General features: G+C 37.5%; 1 protein-coding gene across 1 annotated transcript in view; it reads left to right on the plus strand.

Moving 5' to 3' along the window:
* Positions 1 to 24,187, plus strand: part of KPNA3 (karyopherin subunit alpha 3) — a 34,076-nt gene extending 9,889 nt beyond the window's left edge. Inside the window, exons 6-17 of the mRNA XM_060785050.2 lie at positions 25 to 120; positions 2,832 to 2,917; positions 4,422 to 4,508; positions 4,876 to 5,045; positions 10,002 to 10,046; positions 11,763 to 11,894; positions 13,850 to 13,978; positions 17,670 to 17,774; positions 17,885 to 17,956; positions 18,049 to 18,211; positions 19,095 to 19,189; positions 21,496 to 24,187. Of these exons, the coding sequence (XP_060641033.2) occupies positions 25 to 120; positions 2,832 to 2,917; positions 4,422 to 4,508; positions 4,876 to 5,045; positions 10,002 to 10,046; positions 11,763 to 11,894; positions 13,850 to 13,978; positions 17,670 to 17,774; positions 17,885 to 17,956; positions 18,049 to 18,211; positions 19,095 to 19,189; positions 21,496 to 21,594 (1,279 nt within the window). The 3' untranslated portion in view covers positions 21,595 to 24,187. The remainder of the gene's footprint in view (positions 1 to 24; positions 121 to 2,831; positions 2,918 to 4,421; positions 4,509 to 4,875; positions 5,046 to 10,001; positions 10,047 to 11,762; positions 11,895 to 13,849; positions 13,979 to 17,669; positions 17,775 to 17,884; positions 17,957 to 18,048; positions 18,212 to 19,094; positions 19,190 to 21,495) is intronic.
* Positions 24,188 to 26,818: the final 2,631 nt, after the last annotated feature.

Genomic DNA, 26,818 nt, shown 5'->3' on the forward strand with positions numbered 1-26,818 from the left:
ATTTGCTTCATTTTAATTCTACAGAAAGTTATTATCAAGTGACAGAAATCCTCCTATTGATGACCTAATAAAATCTGGAATTTTGCCAATATTGGTTAAATGTCTAGAAAGGGATGATAAGTAAGTAATCATTTATTTGTCTCATTTGTTATTTCATGTACTAAAAGCATTCTTCAAATATAGGGTAATTAGGCTTTTTTATAATTCTCAATGCAATGTTGGTCTACTACTAAAAGTTTTATGGTAACACTGTGGTGTAAAATCCTCTTAGAATCATGCAGATTATACCATGTGTTTTAGGGCTTGATCTAATCATTCTAGAAGAGCCTGTATAAGTTATGCTATCCCAGCTAGATACTATTTATTTATTTATTTATAAATAAATAAATAAATAAATAAATATTTCATATTGTTATGCAGAATGCACTCTCTACCACAAAAAAGGTATCTTCATTTCACCATGAGGAAGGGTTTCTTAGGTTTTGGGATAGTAAGCAGCTTTGCTCAAGGTTCACTTGAGCAAATGCCATTCCTCTTCTATTCTGTGAAGAACATTACTCTTTTGTCCTCACACTTCCCAAGTAAAGAAATAAGTGGGTATGAGAGAGAGTCTGTGACAGAGTGGGCACAGAGAAAGGAAGAACTAAACCTGTAACATTACTTTAGAGCCAAGGCAGCTTTCCTCTTTCACAGACTGTTGTGAAGCTCCTTATTCCTATCCATACAAGCACACATACATATGTATGACATACATCCCTGGCTGGAAGAGGGATGCAAAAGCATTATAAATGAAATGCTTCTTTGCTGTAGCTTGATTTTTGAGTAAGAACACCACAGATTGTTTAACATTTTAAACCTTTTCATTCATGTGATGCTTAGTTTTACTGTTGATCTCCAACAGACAGCTTCAGCACAGTTGGTGCATTCAGATCTAACACAACACCAGGTAGACTCAGACTTTATTTGGGCTGCTTCTTTCCATGTGCATCTTTGGGTACAGTGGTATCCAGCCATATTTGAGCCTTCTGATTCTGCTTATTGGGGTTATTGTTGTTTGCTTGTTCTTGGCATTGAATTTTTGCCATCTTTGTTATACTTTGAAAACCGCCGAGTCCCTTTGGGGAGAGAGGACTGGTATTATTATTATTATTATTATTATTATTATTATTATTATTATTATTATTTGAAACACAACAAGATGAGTCCACAGCAGACCCTTTGCTGGCTGTTGAACTGGATCACACGTCGGACACTTCCTAAGTGTCAAGGACTGTGTGATGTATCGGTGAATAATGCGTTCGGATCCCAGTAAGTTGGCCTTCTGCAGCTGGCAGATGGTAATTTTGTCAGCGCTGATTGTGTTTAAGTGCAGGTCAATGTCTTTAGGCACTGCATCCAGTGCGCTGATCACCACTGGGACCACTCTTTTTATTATTATTATTATTATTATTATTATTATTATTATGCAGTACAGGATCGAGAGTCAGGAACTGTAGGATCTTCCAGCAGACATAACTGGTCACTGGAAACCCCAGGCTTTTCCATCGGCATTTGACAAACCTTTTTGCTAAAAGTAGACAATATTGGACTAAACAAAAAGTGTAACACAGTAAAAGGTAGCTTCCCATGTTCTTACTGCAAGAGCTACTGCTTTCCAAAGCTTTAGGGGTAGAAAGGCAGGATGTTGCCTTCTCCTAAGGTGGATTGATGGCTAATTAACTCAGTATTTCCTTCTCAGCATTGCCCTCACAGGGAGTAGCCTTTTAACATCACGTCCTACTTTTTAAACCAGAGGTATTACAAATTAAACCCGGGACCCTCTATATGGAATATATGATACACCTTTTATGAGTTTGCCAGGTATTTTTAAGAAACCAAGTCTTTGCAGACTTAGTAGAGTGCTTATGAATAAACTGGTCTCCATCCTGGAATAGATTTATGCAACAAATGTCACAGACATTTTAGAAGTACTCATTCGCTTTCTTCTACTTGACCATCACCCTTTTTATCTTGTTATCTTGATTTACACAATAAAAAAGATATAATTAAAAACCCAAGACAACCTATTCCTGGGAGAAGGGGACTGTCAGATCACATTGGCTTCATTTTCAGAACATTTGTACTTCTGTTAGGAGCAATTAAATGGTGCCAGAAGCCCTTGATTGAGCATGTTTTCTATACAATCAAGAGTGATGTTCCTAGGAGAGAGGATTATTTTAGCACAGGGTGAGACATCACAGGCTGTTTTCTGCAGAGCACAATCTTTGTTCAGAAGGCCTTCAGTTAAGGCTTGCCATTATGACTGAGACTCTATTCAGAATTGCTCAGAAAGCTAACTAGGCCTGAGTTAGGTTTCAGCTCTGAGGAATGGTATGAATGGTATGAAACAACTCTTATGATACTTCTTACACCTTACTAGATTTTATTGATTCCAAGTTTCCCCCACTTTCTTGCCTTGCTTATTTGTTCAGTTATTTTCTTATCTAGTTGTGTGTAAATAAATTACTTTGAGTACAATTTTGTAATATTATTGTGCTGTATTAGGGAAAAAATGGAAAAGCAGGAGACATGTTCTGTATGTATTGAAGCTCTGCAAAAGTTCCTAATAGAAATATGCAAACACTTTATACTGTCCATATTGTTCAGAAACAATAATCAAAAATTGATTAACATTATACTTATTCTTATAACAGGATATAGCAGTAGAAAAGATAAATGATAAATACATAATAGACATGGATATTGTATAATGTTTCACTAGGATTTCCATACTTCTGTCTGCTGACATTTTTGTGGTGCAAACACTATTTTACTGTGATGTTTTTCAACAGCCCTTCCTTACAGTTTGAAGCTGCATGGGCCCTGACAAATATCGCATCAGGCACTTCTGTACAGACTCAAGCAGTTGTTCAGTCTAGTAAGTGTTCTAAGTATTTTTATTTGAGGGAATACGTATTACTTCACAGCCAAAAACACTCATTTTCACATGACATATTCATTTTTTACAAGAGGGCATTTTTTTAGAGTTTGTTGTGTGCAGATCATCTGTTTTGTACGTCTATTCAAAATCTGTTATGTGTTTTTTGTTCCTCCTTACCCTCACAATATGGAAGTGTGAGAGATTGAGCACGTTCTTGTTTGTTTCAGTTGCTAAATGAAGGGAGCAGTATTTGTTTTCCCCAAAGCCAGGAGATAGAGCAAGTGCTTATGGGATGTCCTATAGCAATTGTCATAATTTGGAGTGCAAGCAGAGACTGCTTCTATAAGTTGAAATATGGTGGAGAAAAGTTCAAAAGAAAAGAAAATGTCTGTACACTACAATGTGGGGAGTTTTTCATTTGTTTCTCATTGGCATAAGAGTTTTTGGAGTATGGTGAGTTTTGTGGAAATTATTGCTAGACTCCACCAATATCACTCTGTGCGGAGTGACAGTCTTCTGGGCCACAAAGCTTCCTAGCCCTCTCTTAGTTGGTGGATGGAGCCTACATTTCAGGATGTAAATGTCAGTCCTTCTTTCCCTTCTATTCCTTCTTGAAGAAGTAATTATCTAAAAAATATGGCAAATTTGATTTTGGATTCTATACAAAAGAGAGGGTTGTGATATACTGTATATTCCTGTGCATAACTTGACAAATTTGATTCAAATATCGTGGGTTGGTTTATCCATGGGTTAGTGCTAGAAACAGATGACAACTATGATGCTGTCTTAATGAGCTCTATGCTCATCCGCCTTTGGGGCACTTGAAGTGAAGTGAAATGGTGGCAGCAATTTTTAATAGAGCCCTGCAGGACTAATGGCAAATTTTTATAGGGGCTTACTGTATAACCCTTGTGATGTGCCACAAGGCTGGAAGCCATTTCTAATAAGAGCTTACTGTATAAACCTTCATGAGGCTGGCAGCCATAATCCATAGGTATCTATTGTATAAGACTATAATCTCTCCCAGATTGCCACTAAATGCCCTCAGGCTGGAAGTGGTGAGGAAAGAGAGGTAACTGATGAGGAAGGCCGCCTTCTTCATCAGTTACCCCAAGTAGCTGCAAGCACTTCAGCAGCAGTAGTGGCTGGGATCACAATAATGACATCCATCCTCTTTATGTACACACTCCTGCTTGTGTTGCTAAGTTTCAAGTGGGACCCTAAATTATACCATCGGTGTACCCCTAGGTTTTACCCTTGACTTATCCATGAGTCACAGCAAAATCTATACTTTTGGTCCCAAAATCTGAGGTCAACTTATACACAACGTTGATTTATACATGGGTATGTTTAGCTAATTATATTTAAAAAGTGGTATCAGAAGAATGTTTTGAAATGTCAAGCAACAAGTGCTTAGTGTATTGCTTATATAGTGATAGCATGCAAAACTTTTATGGATTCCACATTTGACCAAAATGAGCCCAGTGTTCTGCTGTTACAGATGCAGTACCTCTCTTCTTAAGACTGCTTCATTCACCACATCAAAATGTTTGTGAACAAGCTGTTTGGGCCCTTGGAAATATTATTGGTAAGTACTATCTATGTTTTTTTAAAAAATATGGCAAGCATTGAAGGGGTTAAAAATCTGTGGTTTTTGTTTGTTTGTTTTTACACTGGCATTGCCTTATCATACTATGTTTCCTCCAGGTTTTCTTATTGGTACAATAGAAGCATTTTTTTTACAAAAAAATATTTCTTTTGTAAAAATTTAGCTTAATTTACTATGAGCATAGGATTACTTATATTGCTCAAATTCTCATTGAACAGTAATTCTGTAGAGTTTACTGGTTACTAATGGGGAAACATAGAACATCAGCGTCCAAGCATAAGTCACTGCATACATTTCAAGGTTTCTCCATCATGAATGTAATTTTTTAAAATTTTCATTTCTGTAGGTGATGGTCCTCAGTGTAGAGATTATGTCATATCACTGGGAGTTGTCAAACCTCTTCTATCCTTCATCAACCCCTCCATTCCCATCACTTTCCTCCGGAACGTCACATGGGTCATTGTAAATCTCTGCAGGAATAAGGATCCCCCACCACCTATGGAGACAGTTCAGGAGGTAAATAAAGAATTACAGCTAAGTACAATTACACCCCCATATCACTATAATCCAGCTTCCCCTTAATGGCATATCTACTGTACATTTTAATGCATATTTATTTGTGCCTCATTTTAGTTGCAGTTGGCTCTCCATATTGGAAGGTCTAACTTTTGCAAATTTATTTTTTACAGTTTGATTAATATCTTCTCTGTCGGTCCTCCAATGTGACTCTGGGGTCAACTTCTGTCAGAGATTGAACATAAACTTGTACTGGAGAACCTAGAGACTCTCCAGACATATGTAGGTACTCCAGTGTAGTTCTATGCTCAACTTATGGCAGCAGTTGACTACAGAGATCCTAGAGATTCCTAAAAAGTGTTCTCTTAGGTTTTTTAAAAAGTGCTTTTATTTTGTGGTGGTCCTGTTCACCTAACCCCAACAAATGTGAAGGGCTTACTATGCTAGTAATTAATTATACTTGCATCGGATGAATCTATCTTGTCTGACTGTGAAGTCAAATCTTTACCAACTAAAGAATGCAGGCTAATGAGCCTTTTTTCCCAAGTTTCAAGTCGATTTAAGGGAACATTATTTGAGTGTGTATACTGATGTTTGACCTACAGAATCTCAAGTCTGTACTTCGAATGTACCCTTGTCACTGAGATTGAGATAGTTGATACTAACTCCTTATCAGCATAAATAATTTCTGCAGACATTCTGTTTTATCTTACTCCAACTAAACCTTGAGGATAAGGTAATATTAAAGCTAAACCTTCGGGCCTTAAAAACAATGTTCAAAATGTACAGAATGGTAGTCATTTGAAATTCAAGCAACAATCCAAAGTTGATAGAATAGCACATATATTACAGACAAATATGTTAAGAAATCGTTTTAGAGAGCATTATGTAATGTATAAAAGTCCTTAAATCTCAGTTGAAATTAGAATGTATGAATAATCAGGACAATAGTGTAGATTTTGGAATTACGTTCATAGCGTCTTAGATTAGTATCTTACCTTTTTTTCCTAATTATAGAGACAGGCTTGTAGACTTTAGCAGGGGGCGTGAATCAGATTGTCACACATTACAAAATACATCGTTCTGGCCTCAAAACCTGCCCTGAACTTATGCATGAGGCCAACTTATATATGATAGTTTAAAAATAGTTAAATTAAATATTTGGATAATTTTAATGTATTTGGAATTAGCAGTAATTTATTTCCTTGAAGTGAAAGCATATGCTTTTTATGTTCTTGGTTTTCAGTTTTGCGAAGAACTACAAAGGACTGGATTTTTCTTTCTACACTTTCTTTTTATCTGACTCCCCCTTTTGCCGCCTTTAGACGAGTGTAGAAATAATTAGTTTAGTTATATAAAACTGACCCAAAAGTTAATGCTTTCCAATTTAGATCACAAATATTAAGTGTAGGTTAAGAGGAAATAAAGCAGGAGGTGGGAGTGAGCAAAATGAATATCACTAGAATACTATCTTGGCTACGTATGGTGAGGTATCATTAGTGTGTAAGTGGTGCTGAAACCTTTATCCTTTGGCATAACTTTCCCTATCTATCTGTGCGCTGATAACACACAGCTCTACAGACTAGCTCGGATGTTTTGCCTTTCATTCAGTTTCACATCTCCAACTGCCTGCTCTTTTTGCTTATAATTATTCATTACATCCAAGGCAGACCTAACATCTCATCTTTTCCCCAACTTCTAATCTCTTGAGAGAGTGGTGGTTTAAGTGTTGAACTAAGATTCTGGAGACCAAGGTTTAAATGTCTGCTCAGCCATGAAGACCCAGTGGATGACCTTGGGAAAGTCATTCATCCTCAGGGGAAGGCAAAGGCAAATCCCCTGTGAACAAATCTTGCCAAGAAAACCCCAGAATAAGGTTGCTTTCGAGTCTCTATAAATGGTAAGGACCTGAAAGCATACAACAACCTCCTTGTTCTCTTTTCTTAACCTTTTTCTCTCTGTCAACTTGGGGGAAAATTCATATCCATGCCCTGCCTATTTCTTCCTTCGTCTTCTACAGCAGGGGTAGGGAATGTCCACCCCTGGGTGGTATAAAGACCACAAAGTCTGGCTCTGTGGCATCTGTCCTCCCCCCCCCCCCTGCTTTTGGGCAGGACAAACTGTAATCTGTTCTGAGGAGCAATCAACCTGCCTACCCCTTCTGTGACTTGCTACTCAGCTCTTCTGGGGATATGGCTGGAGGGAGGTGCACAGACCCAGCCGGAGGAGAACCTGTGGCCCGGACAAACTCCCAGTCAGCTAACCAGATACCTCCTTGCCTTCTTGCACTCTCCCAGTTGGCCATGCTCCCTTTCCATCTAAGTTGCAAGAAGTTGGAGGAGCTTCCAAGGCTGTGCTCGCCGGCCAGGCCCACCTAGGTACTCCCCTCCTCCCATGAGTCGAGCCCAGCTTCTCTCCCCTTCCAGTGGTTTCAAACTCAAACTTGTGTACTTTCAGGAGTTTTGGATTTCACCTCCCATATCCTTTCCATTGAACAAGCTGGTTGGAGCTTCTGGGAGTTGGAGGCCCAAACATCTGGAGGACCACAAGTTTGCCACCTCTGTCTTAGCCCCTTACCCTTCTCTCTGTCCATCTAGGATCTTCCCCTCTAATTTTGTATGGCTTGCAAATGATATTTTAAATATCTAATGGCCCCTGGCAGAAAAAAGATTTTCCATTCTTGTTCTATAGCTATCTCCCTGCTCATTGTTGCTTTACTTTAATCAACTGGCCATTTTTCCAGCATTCAGTTGCCAATTTTTTTCACCTTTCTGGTTCTGTTTGTGTGCCTTTCTACTCCTTTAATCCGTTCAATGACTTTTTGAACATTCTTGGATCCTACATGCATTTTTTAACCTTCTGTATTCTCCATTCCTCACCCCCATCTTATCTCTCTGTACTTGTAAGACCAGTAAGCCTTTCTTTGACTTTTGTTCACTTAGCTCCATCACTCTCAGCTATGCACAAGCGTTTGTTTCTGAAAACCATTTTGCTCATTGTCTCTTGCTGTTTCGAATACCTGTAACCTTAATATGCCTACCTTCTTAATTTTGTTAAATGTTTCTGCTCAAAATCTTTCTGTCAGAAGCCCTTTCTGTCATCCCTTAAATACAAAGATAGGGAATTCCTTTGGCATTTAAATTCATGGTCTTAGAAGTCACATTCCAGCAGTGGTTGGAGTGAAATGTATTGAGTTGAATCCAAAACGTTGTTGCTAGAGTAAAACCAAACTAGCTGGGAAATATATTCCAATATTTCCACCAAACATTCAAAGGAGCTCAATTCCATAATGGCTGCTCAGAAATTAATCCCACTGTGCTAGCATTCCTGCCTACAAGTCACAGTATATTTCCATTCAACAGCTTTTCTGCTTATAAAGCTTAGTAGAATTCTCTAAGATTTAAATATTCTCTTATCTCTGATCAGAGATAAAAGTAGAAGGTAGAACTCCTGGGCTGGAAGTTTCATATTCCTACCTTGTTCCTGTACTTACTGAAATTAACTGAAAGCATATGTATATAATGTACAACATATTCTTCCTGTGCTTACACGTTCTTTTCTTCATATTAAATATGCATTTTTAGGATAATTCCTGCTTTTTTAAAATAAAATAAAAGAATTTAGATGGTGGTATATAAATATAGGATAGATGAAATGAATTAGCATCCACTCGGTTTTTTGTTTTTTTTTACATGTCTATTTATCTTAGCATTGCATTGTTACTTGAATGCTTATGGCAAGAATGGAGTGGAGTTAGCCAGCTGGATTTGTCCCTCTTTCTATCCCTGATGCCTGGATGGAAAACTTATGCAGCAAACCATGGCCTCATCTCAAGATTCCTAGACAAAATGAGCTAGACTAATGAGTCAGATTTGTCTTATGAGCTGTTTTTGTTCCTGATTTAAATAAGATACTGCTATAAATGGAGGTTTAGTGTATCTGCTTAATGATAATCATAGTAGGGTTGGTGATAGGTAGGGATGCATGGGTTATATGTAGGGTTTGCAGTGATGTTCAAGCTAAAACTAACCCTCTGATTGCTAGTAAGATGTAATGTAGAAATACTGCTTCACCTTTTAGTCTGAAACACAGTGGTACAGACCTTGTGTTTCTCTAACTTTTTTGCATTTCTTTTAAAAACAAATAGCAGCATTGGTAAATCAGTTGTATGTCCATCTCATCACATTTAGTTTGATTCAGAAATTATTCCGAAGGCAAGATTGATTTATGAGCGACCTCTGAAGCATTTTTAATAAGTCCTACATAACAGCAGTAATTCCCATTAATCCACATGGAATCTCTGTACCATTTGACACCAGAATGGTAGTGTTCTCAGATATATAGTGCAGCTGTGTTCTTTTGCAACTTTTTAATAAAACTACTTACACAAGGGTCTAATCTGTTATTACTGTTCTAGTGGGAATTCACATTCCTCTACCATTAAAGTTGGCCTGAAAATCTAACAAAGCAACAGAATCCAGCAGCATCTATGTTTGTTTTATTTTTAAAAATTGACTTACTCAAGTTTTCCATGACCATGTTCTCAGAGCATTTACAACATAAATTGATACACACGCACACATGACAGAAAAGCTTGTGGACAATTGACTAGAAATAGTATTGGGCCTAATAAATAGTTTTTTCCCTATTTGCAAGTTGTTGATAAAATGTAAATGTTCAAAATGATATGGCGGTTTAAATCATATTTAGAAGTGAGTGTGTTCCTTTCCTTCCTCTTTTGAACTTACCTAAAAGGTTAAAATAGCTGTGGGCTTGTTCTTTGTCCTTATATTGTTGAACCCAAATATTAAAACACAGGGAGGCATGTAAATTTAAATCTTCTGAAAAGTAACTTATTTGGTTTCTCCATCACCTAATTTTGCATGCATGTATTTCCTTGTACATTTTGCCTTTTCAGACCTTAATGGACCATTGTAATACATTTTTGTTCCCCAGATTTTACCAGCCTTGTGTGTTCTCATATACCATACAGATATAAATGTAAGTAACTTTTTTCTGAGTATTTTTCTTAGTATTTGAAGATATTTTCTGTTTATTTTACCTGAGTCACTGTATAAAAATACTTGCTTAGAGAAATGTACCATAATCCATCTTATTCTTTGCCTTTGTAAGAAAAAATATTTAAAATAGGAAATGGGTACCATGTTCAATCACATAGATTTACAGTAATGGCTCAGTATATGCCTAATTTGAAATTTTGTGGAATGGCTTTTCGCATGTGGTGAATGTTGAAAGGAAAAGATAAATATGGGTTGCTAAGCAGTTAGCTTGTGCCTAGGACAGTTCTTTCACAAAGTAGAGTAGCTGGTTCAGTATTCCCAATAGCAATCTCACTAGTCTCTAGTCGAGCTGTTTACATTACAGCTGCTTTTGAATTCTGAGATCCAAATGTTATTGCTATAACTCACTTACCCTCCCATAATGCAAATATCAATCCTTGTGTCATTGTTATTAGATACTGTGGGCAATTTGGGCTACATCACATAGTCCCACCTAAAAAAATTGCCCCCAGACACCTTCAGGGAGGTGTGTTTGCCACTTACCTCCTTTTCAGCACATGGGAGTTATCAAGGAGGAGCTGGATATCAGATTTTGTATATTGTTTAAGGAAGTAAAGTCACATAAATATGAGAGTTTAATCCACGAACACTAATAGTATCCAGTGTAAGGCAACATGGAGCCTCATTTTTAAATAAAATTCAACCAGTTAAAACTTTTGGAATGGGGTTAAAATAAGTTTAACTAAAATAACTTAAAATCAGTCTGGCAGAAAAATAAGATGATAGAATGGAACAAAACAAACTGGAATTATGAATTGTGTTATTCTACGAATGAATAAATGTGTTTTGTACCAGCCATAGGCCTTGACATCAAATAAGCCCTTTCTGATATAAACATTAAAACTTACTCTGTATACTGGCTCTTTAAAATTACAGTAGCAGTGACATGCTAACAATAACGATGTCTGATTTGTATCATCCCAAACTATTTCCATTTCTATCCTCTGCTGTGAACTTTACTAATTTAGCTTGGATTTTTTTGGGCTGTGACAGCAAATGTGGCAACCTTTAATGTTATATTTTGGAATAATCAGCTAGCAAGACATAGGTAACTGTTATTATAGAACTGTGTAATTCTTTGAACAAATATGCCTTTAATTTCCTTTGACACTATAGTGATATTTCTTGTGAGGCATGATCTAATCTGTTCGAACACAAACATACATGATGTTATGGTGCTTCCACTGTCCTGGTTACTTTGCTGTTTAATATTACAGGATTGAGTTACAGTGCTTTTATATAGCCACCTGCTTCTAAATTGGAAAACCTACTTCTGCTCATATGACTAGTCAGTTGGCTGCTTCTAGAATTCATAGTTCAGTTTCAGGGATAAAATTTGGAGCTAAATAAGATTCTAGGAGAACAATTTTGTCTTTAGAGGACAGTTAACAATCTTTTCTGGAATTTCCTTTGTATGTTACTCGAAATTTGCCAGCATAATATAATTAGTTGATACTATTACTAAATCTAATCTGTCTTGCACTATTATTTAGATTGTTTTGAGATGTAGGAAGTACACTGGAAATGCTAGAAAACTTTTTCAGAGCATGTTAGAAATTTTTATCTAACAATATTAACCTTACTCAAATGTTTACCACTGGCTTATATTTAAACATGAAGTGTCTCTCTTCTGTAGATTCTTGTGGACACAGTTTGGGCCTTGTCCTACCTAACGGATGGTGGCAATGAACAAATTCAGATGGTGATAGATTCAGGAGTTGTACCTTTTTTAGTTCCCCTTCTGAGCCATCAGGAGGTTAAAGTCCAGGTAACTTTTTTATTCTATTATATTGCATCGTAGCCGAACTTGAAGCACTAGGCTTCAACCCAATCCATTGTATTATTTCATTAGCTTTGGTACTCGGCAATCTCATTAGAGGATGTGGGAAACTACAACTCCCATCCTCATCTGTCATTGTCTCCAAACTTTGCCATGGTGGGCATCTGTGATTGCTCCCAAACAGCACCAGCGGTTATAGTTGGCCAGGATGGGTACATGTGCTAAGTTTGGTCCAGATCCATTGTCAATGGGATTCAAATGCTCTGATTGTGGGTGATCTACAACTCCCAACCTCCCAAGTCAATCCCCTATAACCCTACTAGCACTGAAAGTTGGTCATGAGGGGGGTGTCTGTCTGTGTGCCAAGTTTGGCCCAGATCCATCGTCAGTAGAGGTTACAGGGCTCTCTCAATATGGGTGCCATCTTGAAAATCGCATACATAGATACATGCCTACAAATATACACACTTACATATTTTCACTCTTATTATATAGATATAGATAGATATATAGATAAATATGGAAAGATTTTGGGCCACAAAACATGATGGTTCTAAGTTTAGCACCACATACATTATCCAGTTATTAACAATTGATATACTTATAATTAAGTTAAAAAAATTCACGACAGGTGAAAGTTGTTTTGAAAGGTTATAATCAGCCTTTAAATACCTATCCATCATTTATTTATTTATTTATTTATTATGTTTCTACCACGCTCTATCTGTCTCTGAAGGGGACTCAGAGCAGCTTGTAGTTTAAGCATTTCAATGCTACATTGCAAATACAAACATACACACACATCACATTAAGCAGTAAAAACAGATAAAACATATAAATACAATTAAAACTGTTAAGACATAGCCCTAGCCCTGTAGTCATTTGTGTTGCTACAATTGAGACTGACTGTAATAAATTTCATGAACTTAATGTGTCAGTCATTTCCAGGCTGATTGGTGTTTGTATCTCTTTTAGTGAAAGAGAGGAGTAAACCGTAAGGGTTATTCTTGTGATATACTGTAGCTATTTTTTCAGACTTGCAACTGAGATCTTTAGGTCCAGGTTATTTGGCTGACCACATCCCCTTGTACAAACCTGCCTGGTCCCTGAGATCTTCAGGTGAGGCCCTTCTCTCTTGGTCCCACCTCAGTCCCACCTCCATCTCAAGCTTGGTTGGTGGGAACGAGATCGCGGGCCTTCCTTCTCGGTGGCTGCCCCTCAACTGGAACTCCCTTCTTCTCAGAGAAGCCAGAATGGCCCCCTCCCTCCTGTCCTTCTTGGGGCGAGCTAAAACCTTTTTATTGAGACAGGTTTTTAAAGATGAAGGCGTTTGAGATCTGGTCGGGGTGTTCTGTGGTTTTGTGTGCTTTTATGGTTTTAACGTGAATTGTTTTTAACAATTGATGATGTTTAATACTGTTTTAATATTTGTATATTTGAAGTTGTATTGCAGTGATTTTAATTGTGAGCCGCTTTGAGTCTCTGTATGGAGAGAAAAAGTGGATATAAATTAACATTATTATTATTATTATTATTATTATTATTATTATTTACTTTTTAAATTTCTCTCTGTTAAGCTTGTTCTTCTATGCTTTCTATATGTAAGAAATGGAACCATACATATAGCTTGCTACTCCTCTATATTATTTAATCAACCTGGCATATAAAGAATTTCTTTTTTCACTTTTAGCAGGTAATCTCATCTGGTCTATTATTCATGTTCCACTAATTTAAAAAAAATGGTATGCTGTATTGTGTAAAAACTACTGATCAGGAAACTGAAACTGAGGCTCTATTGGGGCATGTGTAATTAGTTGCATCATTTAATTATGTAAATTTCACATTTATCCTTGTCTCAGAATCAGTTCTACATATAAATTAGTTCTAGGAATCATATGTAGACTCTTTAAAAGCAATCAATTGTATCATTGCTTAATCCATAGACTGCAGCTCTGAGAGCAGTTGGCAACATCGTGACTGGTACAGATGAGCAGACGCAAGTCGTTCTCAACTGTGATGTTTTATCTCATTTCCCGAATCTTCTGACCCATCCGAAAGAAAAGATAAATAAGGTGAGTGAAAGTCCTTCTGTGAAATTTTACATTTTAACGTGAATTCAGTCGCTGTCTTTGGGTCAAATAAATGATAAGAGAAATAAATTTTGTTAAAAAAGAATGCAATAAGTTCATTTGGCAAGTACCCCCCCCCCCCTCCCAAAAAAAACCCCACAACAACAACACTATATAGGTCAACTTTCTGGCTGATAACAACTAGCAAGAAGGGACTGACTGATTGGGTATAGATAATAATTAATGCTTCTTTATGAGAGCAGTCATTCAGAATGGCTATTTTTTTAAAAAAATAATTCCCCCTGTAATAATAATTGGCTAGTCATTAGTATCCCACATGTGGCTACGTACACAGGCATGTGAAACCTACATAATTTTGGAGTCTTTTGGATGACTATTTGGGACTTTTCAAATTAAGATTCTGAACTTGCTTTAAAAGGAAATTGCCTTGATCACCAGGAGAGAGACAAGTAGCAGTGCGACTTTTACTATTTTGGGCTTCGTGGGACCTTTTGATATCATCTGGAGCAGTCACCGCCTAAACTGACAGCATGAATTCGAAGCCAGATTAGTTGATCTAATCCCATTTGAAATGGCCAAGAGTAATACTCGGGATACTAAAATTTTGAGCGCTTGCAGAATTTCATTATGTTCCCACGCTGCTTAATAATTCTGCCAAAAGAGAGCAAACAGTATGAATGGACATTACTCCTGTCAGTTCCCATTGGCCAAAACCTTCCAAACCATATGTCAAGAGAAATGGGACTTACTGGAAAACGTTGTACAAAGATTTGGTGTATTGAGGCCAGTATTACTTTTTTAATCTAAATTTGACAGTGCAGTAAATGAACTTTGTTTTTTAAAAAATATTTTTATTATATTATACACACACAAAGAAATATGATCATTTAATTGGGATTTACATGGAAAGTGGGAGAACACTAAGTTTATAGGAAAGTAGGAAAATATATAAAGATAAATGGGAATAGAAAAAAGGAAAAAAAGAAGAAAAGAGAAAAAAAGGAAAAAATGACATACAAAAATACAAAAAAAAAAAAAACCTAAATAAGAGATTTAAAAAATCCTTTGATTTCCATTCTGTGTCTTCCCCTATATTATGTAATTACTTGTTTAAACTATATCTCATCTCGCTCTATTAACTCCTTTTTAATCATAGATAGTGAAAGGACAGAGATAAATGTATTAAAGATAAAAGAAACATAGTCAGATTTAAAAAAACACGCAAAAACACGTTGCTAGACACTGTCTCTCTGTCTCTTCTCTTTCACATATTTCTCAAAGGGTGACCAATCTGTCACCCTTTGAGAATACCTTGGGCTTTCCGAGCTATTCTTCAAAAAAAAAAAAAAGTTAGTTTGTCCATGTCTCTAATTTCTTGTATTTTATTTATCCAGTCGTCTACTTCCGAAATTTTGTCTAAGTTTCGCATATGATATTCTTGCTGCGGTTGAGATGTAGATGAATGAAATACCTTTATTTTGGTCCAAAGTTAGATCTGAGTCAGTAATATTTAATAAGTAATACTCTGGTTTTCTTGGGAATAATATTCCCATTATTTTTTGGGATTCCTCGTGTATGCTCTTAGAAGAGCGTATTCGTAAATGAACTTTGTTTAATCATCTTGCTAATTGAGACAGATGATGGCCACGGAAATTGAAACTGGAATCCAGTAGTCGGGATTGGTGCTTCTCAAGTCTTGTTTCAGATTAGATTTCATTAGCTCTGAATCATCACATTCACGTTGAGGGAGCACTCCTTGATTCAGCTTTGTTATCTGACTCAGACATCTTCAGTGAAATGAAGTAGTTTTAATTATTTGAAGTTGTCATGCCAACCAACTACAACCACATCTTGAGAGGGATAGTTAGGCCGCCCTGAGTCCCCCCTCGGGGGTGAGAAGGGTGGGGTATAAATATAGGAAATAAATAAATAAAATAGTGATTCATGCCTCCTAAAGTTTAAACAGATATGCATCTGTCAAAGCTGAAAAGTTGTTAATTGTTTTTAAATAATTATAATTTATATGAGCAAATAGATGAATGATCAGAAAAGGGTTTTTCATGTGCACAGTGTTACAGCTATGCTGAGAAAGAGATCACTACATGAACTCTGTAGGGCAGCCACCTGGTCTCGGGACACATTACTGCTGTTGATGTTGTTGCCATGATGTCACACAGCACCAGTGAATTAACTTGTTGTTAGCTACAAAAACCACTAAGAGCAGGTTGCTTGACTCTAATTGTGATTCTTTAAATTGTCATCTGTGAATCCACACAATTCTCCCTCCTCTCCATTTGCATGTTTTCACTGATATTTTGTAGTTAAGACTGGGATAGTGAGAATAGTTTTGGCAGTCTCAGATACGCACAGTGGAATGGGCAATAGGAGTATTACCAATAGCAGATGGCACACAGCTCTATTACTACTTTCCACCTAATTCCAAGGAAGTGGTTCCAGTCTTAAACTGGTACCTTGGAACTATATTGGACTGGATGAGGGCAAACAAATTGAAGCTTAATCCAGAAAAGACAAAGGTGCTCCCGATCAGTCAAAATACAGAATAGGGATTCAGTCTGTGTTATATGGGGTCCCACTCCACCTGAAAATGCAGGTTTGCAGTCTAGGAGTACTCCTGAATTCGGCTCTGAACTTGGAGGCCCAGGTATCAGCAGTGAGCAGGAGTACCTTTGCACAGTTAAAGCCCATTCCTGGAGAAGTCGGATCTGCCCATGGTGGTTAAAACCGGTTGGATTACTATAATATGCTCTATGTGGCACTGCCTTTGAAAAGTGGTTCAAAGAGCAGCAGCCAAACTTCTTAGTGGGACTGGCTACAGAGAGCATACAACTCCCCTGTTGCAACTGCTTTGTTGACTGCCAGCATGTTTCCGCGCACAATTGAAAATGCCTTTTTGATCTACAAAGCCCTATATGGCTCCGGTCTAGGTTATCTGAAGGACCGTGTCTCTCTCTATGAATATGGTAGGCATCTACAATCATCTCTCTGTCCCACCATTCACTCAAGCATGTTTGGTGGAAACATGGGAGAGGGCCTTTTTAGTGGCTGCTCCCAGACCATGAAAATCCCTCCCAAGAGGGGCCAGGGGTGCCCCATTCCTGCTGGCCTTTCACAGGCAAGTAAAAACCTTCTTCTGCCAGCAGGGGAAGGATGAGGAGCACGCCCTGGGGAGGTGTGGATGGGATGGGGCAGGTATGTGTGTGTTTTAAAATGTATTTTAATTGTATTTATGATGTTTTAAATATAGTTTTAACCAAACACACAGTATTATTTAATTGTGTTGTCAACGTCTTTCATAACCAAATCACTAGGTTGCTGTGAGTTTTCTGGGCTGTATGGCCATGTTTTCAAAACATTCCATCCTGACGTTTTGCCCACATCTATAGCAGACATTCTCTGAAGTTGTGACCCCACAACCTCTGAGGATGCCTGCCATATATGAGGGCGAAACGTCAGGAGGAAATGCTTCTGGAACATGGCCGTACAATTTGGAAAACTCACAGCAACCTACAATTTAATTGTTTTTAATGCTTATATTCACTTTGTTTTAAATTGATCAATGTGTGATTGTAATCTGCCATGAGTCCATTTGGGGAGAAAGACAGGTATACATAAATAATAATAATCGTGATGAACAATATTTGTTTGATTTCAGGAAGCGGTTTGGTTCCTTTCTAACATCACTGCAGGAAATCAGCAACAAGTTCAAGCTGTAATAGATGCTGGACTTATCCCAATGATCATTCACCAGCTGGCTAAGGTCAGAAATTCTAGGAATGCTGATTTTGCATGTTTTTGCTATGCTAATGTACAATTATATCCACTAGTTTGGTTGTTTTATTCATCCAAATATCTTTTTATATCCTTTAGGGGGATTTTGGAACACAAAAAGAAGCTGCTTGGGCAATAAGCAACTTAACAATAAGTGGTAGGAAAGACCAGGTATGTGTATTTATTAAGTACCACTGTAATACATTTTGAAGGATCTAAAGAAAAACACAATGTAATTCTCAATATTTCTTGCTGCTATTCAGGTTGAATACCTTGTGCAGCAGAATGTAATCCCACCATTTTGTAACTTACTGTCAGTCAAAGATTCTCAAGTGGTGCAAGTGGTTCTGGATGGGCTGAAAAACATTCTAATAATGGCTGGCGATGAAGCAAGCACAATAGCAGAAATTATAGAAGAATGTGGAGGTAAGATGCGTTTGATCAGACGTAACATACATGAGGTTTTTACCATAATCAAACCTACACACTATATAAGGCTCAAAATATTACATTTTATAATGTTTAGTGTGTTGTCATTTTAATTGGATACATCAAAACATAATAGGTAAGCCAAACAAGTGGATGGTGGCCAAGATGGCCAAGCAGGTAGATGATGGCCAAACGTAATCATTGGAGGGTATCCTCCTGTCCTGCCAGGTCATCCCTTCCTTCTTATTTCTGCCTTTGAAATATGTTTAGCAAAAATAATCCTTAAAGAAGTTTACCCTGCACGTCTTTCAGGGGAACAGACAAAACCTTTGTGATACACCTGATCTATCTTCTCAATATACAAAGGTCTTCTGCAATATATAGAATACATACTGGGATTATTGAGCTGGTTAATTGTACCGGTTTCTGTTTGTACTTTTACAGTATTCTATTATCATTGAACATTTATTATTAATATTTATTTCATCTAACAGTTGGAATCCTATAATATTTTCAAATAATAAAAAATATTAGTGTAACTTCTGATTGTGGCAACTTTTTGAGAGAATTTAATTCATTTAGAGTAAAGCTCTAGGGAATAATAAAATGTAGTTCTGAGAAAACTTGCATTTGATTTTGATGTTATTCCTGATGAATGTGTGAGTAACACACTATGATGATATTTATCTTGAGACCTCATATGCCACTTTGATAACATAAAGGCCAGGACCTACATTTTATATTATGCACTTATTTTACATTTTTCTTTTGCTGAATTTTATAGGTTCTGGCACACTAATTTGTTTCAAGCTATTTGTTTTAAAGCATGAAAGCTTATAATGGTGACTAAACTTTATTTCTCTTTCCATTCTTCAATTAGGTTTAGAAAAAATAGAGGCATTGCAACAACATGAAAATGAAGACATTTATAAGCTAGCATTTGAAATAATCGATCAGTATTTCTCTGGTGATGATGTAAGTACCCTGACTTTTAAACTATAATACAGGTTTAGCATCCTTTATCTAGAGTTTTGAAACTAAAATACAGTGATACCTTGACTTAGAATTTAATTTGTTCTGTGACTGAGCTTTTAACTGAAACTGCTCTTATCTTAAAGCAAATTTCCCATTGAAATGCTATTAATCCATTCTGCCACCCCCCAAAAAACACCCCAATTTTAATGTATTTTAAAATAAGAAAAATGTGCTTTATAAATAACAAATAATGTATAAAATGTACTTTTAAGAAAACAAAAATAATTACCCTTCCAAACCAGAATTTCATTGGCTTTTTTCAATTTATATTAAATAGTCATTTCCTCTGATTTGCTTAAATTATCTTATTGCCTTTAATTGTGTTTATTATTTTAGGGCTTCATTACTTTGGGGTTTCAGTTTTTTTAATTACTAGTTTATACTATGTAGTTATACTGCGTAGTTGCTTTTGATTCCGTTTTATGTAGATATCATATAGGTTGCCTTGGGTTGCTTATGGAAGGGCTGTTGAAGGTGGGGGTGAGGAAGCCACCGTTGTAGGGCCTCCTCAATTTAGGAGTTTTTCTCCATTTCTATCATTTAGCCCCTCTTGCCTTTGCTTTTTGGACCACTTTCTCTCTCTCTCCCCCCCCCCCCCCCATTTTGTACTTCGGGTTCTTGCCACCACGTGGCTTCAACCCTTGACAGTGCTTCTGGTCATGTGAAATCCTTATAGTGCCAAGGCTTATTAAGTATGGTTTTATTTGGGATAGCAGATGGCGACTACTGGATGGTATATGTTCTCTATCAGAAAATAGAGCTGATGTGGTCTATCCAATGCAATTTCCGAATCAGCACCCCAGATAAGCATTTCAGATCAAGGGTACTCGGTTTGTAGTAATCAATGAGTGTTTTGTAGCCCAAACTGAGGGCCACATGTGTCCTTCCCTCGCTGATGTCCACCATGGGATACTGGTGCTGTAGGCTATATCTTAGGGGAAGAAATGAGCAGAAATGTCTCTGGGTATTCCTTGTCTAAGAAAACTCTATGCAATTTATGGGGTTTCCATAAATTGAAGACACGCACATGCATGCACAGGTATATACATACACTCATACAGGGTGCCTCCAATTTTCTGAGGAAAGTAGCTTACTCTAGAAGGCCCATATTGCATCTCTAGAGCATTCATATTGATATTCTTGTAGGCTAATTCAGATCCAGGAGACACCTTTTTCCAACATGAAATGATTCAAAGGTCAACTTTCAAATCATCTCATGTTGAAAGTTGGACTACAAAACAAGGGGCTTACCCAAGAGAAGGCCAAAAATATGGTGAAATTGCCCCCACAGTCATTGGTTGGGGGGGGGGATTTTTTCCAGTGAGTTGGCCCACTGGAAAACAGTAAGGAGTATGGACCTTTCCTCTCCAGCAGTTATCTATATCCCTGTCAAATGCTTTGTAGAACTAGCTTTGTGCCCATCTTTAGTGTGAATTTCATTTCAGCATAACATCTAGCAAGGCCTAATCTTTTTATCATCCAAGCCTTTGTGATTTCCTTACTGCTTCTTGTGATGTATATGGGCAAGAAAATAAGCATCCAGTTGGCCGTTTGTTTAAAGGTTTCTTACTTTCACGTCTGCTTTCTTCCTTGCTTTCCTGCTTTTTATCCCAGTTTATTAAAAACATTACCAATTGTGCAAACTTCACAAAGCCAACATCCTTAGCAAAACAGAAGAAAAGTATCATTATAGTTTTCAAACATTTTCAAGGTGGTTTCAGGACATTGCTTCTATGCATTAATTTCAAGCCAAACAGCTATAGCATTTAGTTTTTTCCAAAGTTGGGTGGAATTCTCATTCTTTAAGGCAGTGGTTCCCAACCTGTGGTCCGTGGAGCACCAGTGGTCTGTAAGAACTAAAATATGGTCTGCGGCATCACAGTTACTACACCGTTGCAACGAGAGCAACTGGTCATGTGAAATCCTTATAGTGCCAAGGCTTATTAAGTATGGTTTTATTTGGGATAGCAGATGGCGACTACTGGATGGTATATGTTCTGTATCAGAAAATAGAGCTGATGTGGTCTATCCAATGCAATTTCTGAATCAGCACCCCAGATAACCAAACCTAATCTAAAGTTGACCAAAAACTGATTTGTAACCCTTTTGGTACTAATGTTGGAGAGTGGTTCTTGGTCAGAGTAGTCCTTGGTCAAAAAAAAGTTGAGAACTACTGCTTTAAAGTGTTCTCACTTGTACAGTGAAAAACAGCAATTAACTTCGATACATTTTCATTGTCTTTGTAGATTGATGAAGACCCCAGCCTCATTCCTGAAGCAACACAAGGAGGTACTTACAATTTTGATCCGACGGCCAATCTTCAAACAAAAGAATTTAATTTTTAAGCTCAGTACAACACAGCTTGTCTATACCACACCAGTAAAATATACCACCAGATGATGTCTCCTATTGGAAAAAAACTGGCTCCAAGCATATGCCTCTTTGTCTGATGCTTCTAAAGCAAGTCGTACATCAGTCACTTTGAATTTGCCAAAAGTAACTACCACATGGACTGTAAATGCATATGCATGATGTCATAAACTGTTAAAAAATGAACAGTCCCTGCTCCCTTTTCCTCTTTTCCCTTCTGCCCCCCTCTTTCTTCCTGATTCCACATGCTGGTGACTGCACTTGGCAGTTTTAAGAGTGTCCCTTTCTGGAGGCACATTGGCTTTTCACAGAAGAATAGCTTTCTTTGGAAAATAGTGGATCAAGACTCTTTAGTATGATGCTTACATTTTGGAAAACTTCTGAGAGAGGCCCTGTTTATTTTTATTTTTATTTCAAGCCTCTGCGGTTGTCCTCTACAAACGTATTTTCATATATTTAATGTGGAAGTATAAATAATGAAAATGCAACTCACAATATTTTCATTGGTGAAACTGAAATTGACAAAACAAACTTCTTTAAAAGAACTTGGTAATTGATCCATTTAAAAACAGACTCCATGTATCAGTAATTGTGTTCATTACTGCCTTAGAAGCTTGGGTTTGAAGAATGAACTTTGTACTCGGACTAGTAAAACATTATACCTAATTTTTGAGAACAACAAGCTGCACTTGACCACCCTTCAGCCTGTGTGTTCCTGCCATTTTTGAAATAATGAAATGCTGTGCATGGTATTTTACCTGAGCTACAACCTGTTATGGACTTGAAAATGTTATTATAAGTTGAAAGCAAGAGTCCTGCATTAAAAAAGCAACACTATCCTAAATGAGCATTGGTTTGACAAGAATCTTGCTTTCATCTTTCAGTAGTCAGTATATTTTTGGTTAAATTTATAACTGAATAATGTTGATTTATATTGGTTTAAACTGTGGAGCTTTCTTGTTTACTGTAATTTAGTCTTAAACTATTTTTTTACTGACCAGTGCTTATGATGATGTGGTTGACAACAAATTAGCAACTATTTTAGAAGCATCATAAAAGCTTCATTCTTGGAGTAATGAAAAAATAATAATAGAAAATAGTCTATAAGCCTATTCATATAGTTTAAAATACTTACTAGCTGTGTGAGTTTTGTGAAAGCTGCTACTGTTCAGCATAAGCATAATATGCAGCTCACAAGGAACAAATTTGTATAAGCTGGTAACTTGGAAGTCGTGGGGAAGCTGTCCAGCCTGGCTTTTCAGATGCTTTGGGATTGCTGTTGGTAATCATGAGATTTGAACTATGTAAACTGTCAAACAAACTGATATTGTTGCTGTTGTTCACTGGATGTACTTCCCAATGCCTTGATGTGAAGGGATACAAAAAAAAAAAACGTAAAACTAATGTAGTTATTGGATGTGGATTGTATTTACTGTGATGAAGATAAGGATTGATGCCATCAAAGCTTTGTTGATCAGCTGTTTTTCCACTAATAAGCAAGACATTGCAGGTGTTCATTCATTAAATATATCTGCCAAGGTGGAGCCACTTTAAAGAGTGAGTTGCCTTGTATCTTGAGAGATACAAGTATATGTTTTAAACTGCAAGATTTTTACTTGCTAGATAATCCATTTTAATACAGTGGTTTGGCCTCTATTTATAGGTTTTATAAATTTTAAAATCAATTTCTCTTTAAGGTGGCTCAGACTTTTCAACTCTTGTGCACATAAAATTGAGTTGAAATTCATTGTGCCTTTTTTTCTTTACCCAGACATTAATTTGACAACTATATCCTATTAACGCATTATAGTCTAAAATCTTGAAGTTGTGGTGTTTTTGTTTTTTTTGCTAAGAACTGGACAAAACCAAACCAAAATTAATTTGGTCATAGTTTTTTGAATTCCAAAGCAAACATGCGTTTGATGATATGAACAAATACCTTTCCTTTTTAGACAGTATGCCCATGTTCTCTGTTGTAGATACTAGGTACAACATATGATTGAAAAAATTTCACTACTGTGAAGACCGATTATTTTTCTTGCACTCAATTAAAGATAGGAAAACAGATTTAAAGCAGTACCTTTGATTTCTCTCGGTTCTGTCACCTTATCCGCTTATTATCGAGATTCAAACATTTTGTAGTTAATAAAGGAAACCAAGGTTTGGATCCAAAGATTCTTCTGCCACGAGCAGGCGTGGTGTGTGGTTTTGCTGAAGGAATTGCTGTTTCCCCTTGCGCACCGTCTGGGGCTACACAAAGGGGTGCCAGAGGGGCTGGAGACCCTCCAAGGCAGTCCTTCAGAGGCCACAGAGGGTTACAAAAGGAGGGGGGAATGGGCATTGTCTCTTCTGACCCGCATGCGGATCTTTGTATCCAAACCCAAAAAGAAACTGCTGCACTTTTAAGTTTTCAGGTGTTTTGAAATTGCATTGTGTTCATTTTTTTAAAAAAAAACCTTTCAGTTAATAGATTAAATTCTTCCTTCAAAAGAGGCATCTAAATGTGTTCCTAATTTTGTATATGGGCTTAGGTTTTATAATCAATAAAAAAGCTGCTATCAAATATTACCACCATGCAGGACCTTATTTTGAGGGGGAAAACTGTTGAAATCTCAGAGGGATGTCAAGTTCTCTTTGTTCCACATGGAGTCCATGAATCACACATGTAAGTATCATACACATGAAAACGTTCTGTTTGGGAGCATTTCAAAACCGCCCAAACATTGCTCTTCCCACTGTAATACACAGTCCCAGGCCCCATCTACATTGCCATATGAAATCCAGATTATCTGTTGTGAACTGGATTATATGGCAGTGTAGACTTATATAATCCAGTTCAAACCAGATATTGTGGATTATCTGCCTTGATATTCTGGGTTATATGTCTGTGTGGAAGGGCCCTAAAGTAATCCAGTTCAAATCAGATAATGTGGATTTTCTGCTTTGATAACTAAGATTAACTGGCAGTGTAGAAGGGGCCCCAGATAATGCAGTTCAAAGCAAATATTGTGGATTAGCTGTTTTGATAATCTGGATTACATGGCAGTGTAGAAGGGGCCCCAGGGTGTGTTCTAACTGTTCCTGCTCAGTTCCTTTTTATTGCCACACTGGTGACATCTGTTTTTCCTATATATATATGACACACAAACACACATATGCTCATACACACACACACACACTCTCTCATATATATATATATATATATATATATATATATACACACACACACACACACACACACATATATACACACACACATATACACATACATAAATATACATACACAGGGTATATGTTACAAATTGTTTGGGGTTTTTTCCCCCATTATGCTATGTTAGGGTTTCAATTTTGAGGTTTTGTTTTCATCATGATACATATTGCTCCCTGGACCTTAAAAACAGTACCTGCTGTGATGCTTAGCTGGAATGTGTCCAGAGGAAGATGACTAAAATGATCACGGGTCTGGAGAACAAGCCGTATAAGGAGGGGCTTAAAGAGCTGGGCATGTTTAGCTTGCAGAAGAGAAGGCTGAGAGGAGATATGATGGCCATGTGTAAATATGTCAGGGGAAGTCATAGGGAGGAGGGAGCAATCTTGTTTTCTGCTTCCCTGGAGACTAGGATGTGATACAGTGGCTTCAAACTGCAGGAAAGGAGATTCCACCTGAACATTAGGAAGAACTTCCTGACTGTGAGAGCTGTTCAGCAGTGGAACTCTCTGCCTTGGAGTGTGGTGGAGGCTCCTCCTTTGGAAGCTTTTAAACAGAGACTGGATGGCCATCTGTCGGTGATTATTTAAATGTGATTTTCCTGGTTCTTGGCAGGGGGTTGGACTGGATGGCCCATAAGGTCTCTTCCAATTCTATGATTCTTTGCCAGGTGAAGGTTACAAAGATGAAACTTAGCCTTACTAACTTGCAAATTCTTCTCTAGTGCTTTAGCTGGCAGACTATAATCAAAGACCAAATTGGTTCACTCTTCCTCAATGTACTTTGCGGACATAACAGAAATATTTTTCCTACCTCAGGAGCTGGATCCATCATCTAAAGGAGACACGTGTTGGTGTCCTTGCCATCAGTTACTCCTTTGCCTCTTCACCATTATTTGAATCAAGCCAAGTATATGCAGGACTCTCTGTACAAGACCTTTGTACTGAATCCACCTTTCAGTAAGGTGGATTGACTACAAAATGGCCAGTGGCATCTGAACAATGGAGGAAGTCAGAGCCTAAATTAGATCCTTCCTGTAGTGACTGTACTTCTATCAACTCCAAAGTGTACATGATCGATAGCTCTTCCATCCTTTTATGGAGTTCCCCCTTGCCATTCTAGAGAAAAATGTCTCGTAGGAAGTTACAGACTCAGGGATAGTTTGCTGTGAGTTTTCTGGGCTGTGTGGCCATGTTTCAGAAGCATTCTCTCCTGGCGTTTCACCCACATCAATGGCAGGTATCCTCAGAGGTTGTGAGCCCTGTTGGGAACTAGGCAAGTGGGGTTTATATATCTGTGGAATGTCCAGGGTGGGAGAAAGATGAGTTTCTGGGCTGTATGACCATGTTCCAGAAGCATTCCCTCCTGACGTTTCATCCACATCTATGGCAGGCATCCTTAGAGGTTGTGAGGTCTGTTGGAAACTAGGTGAGGTTTATATATCTGTGGAATAATGTCCAGGATGGAAGAAAGAACTCTTGTGAATGTTGCAATTTATCCCCTTGATTAGCATTGAATAGCCTTCAAAGCTTGGCTGATCGCTGCCCAGGGGAATCCTTTGTTGGGAGGTGTTAGCTGGCCCTGATTGATTCTTGTCTGGAATTCCCATTTTTGGGTGTTGTTTTTTATTTACTATCCTGATTTTAGAGGGTTTTTTAAAAAAATACTGGTAGCCAGATTGTGTTGATTTTCATGGCTTTCCTCCTTACTGTTGAAATTGTCCACATGTTTGTGGATTTCAATGGCTTCTCTGTGTAGCCAGGGATAGATCTTGGCCCTCCAAAGTGACGTTCCAAATATATAGCAGGGAACATATCAAATCCATCTCTTGGACTTTGGGGACATGATCTTTTATTCCCAGGAAGAGGCAGATGCCTGTGGACACGAGTCTATAATAGAAGGAGAACCTTTGAGTCTGGAGAACAAGCCCTATGAGGAGTGGCTTAAAGAACTGGGCATGTTTAGTCTGAAGAAGAGGAGGCTGAGAGGAG

Source organism: Anolis sagrei, chromosome 1 (assembly GCF_037176765.1).
Source record: "Anolis sagrei isolate rAnoSag1 chromosome 1, rAnoSag1.mat, whole genome shotgun sequence".
Classification (NCBI taxonomy): domain Eukaryota; kingdom Metazoa; phylum Chordata; class Lepidosauria; order Squamata; family Dactyloidae; genus Anolis; species Anolis sagrei.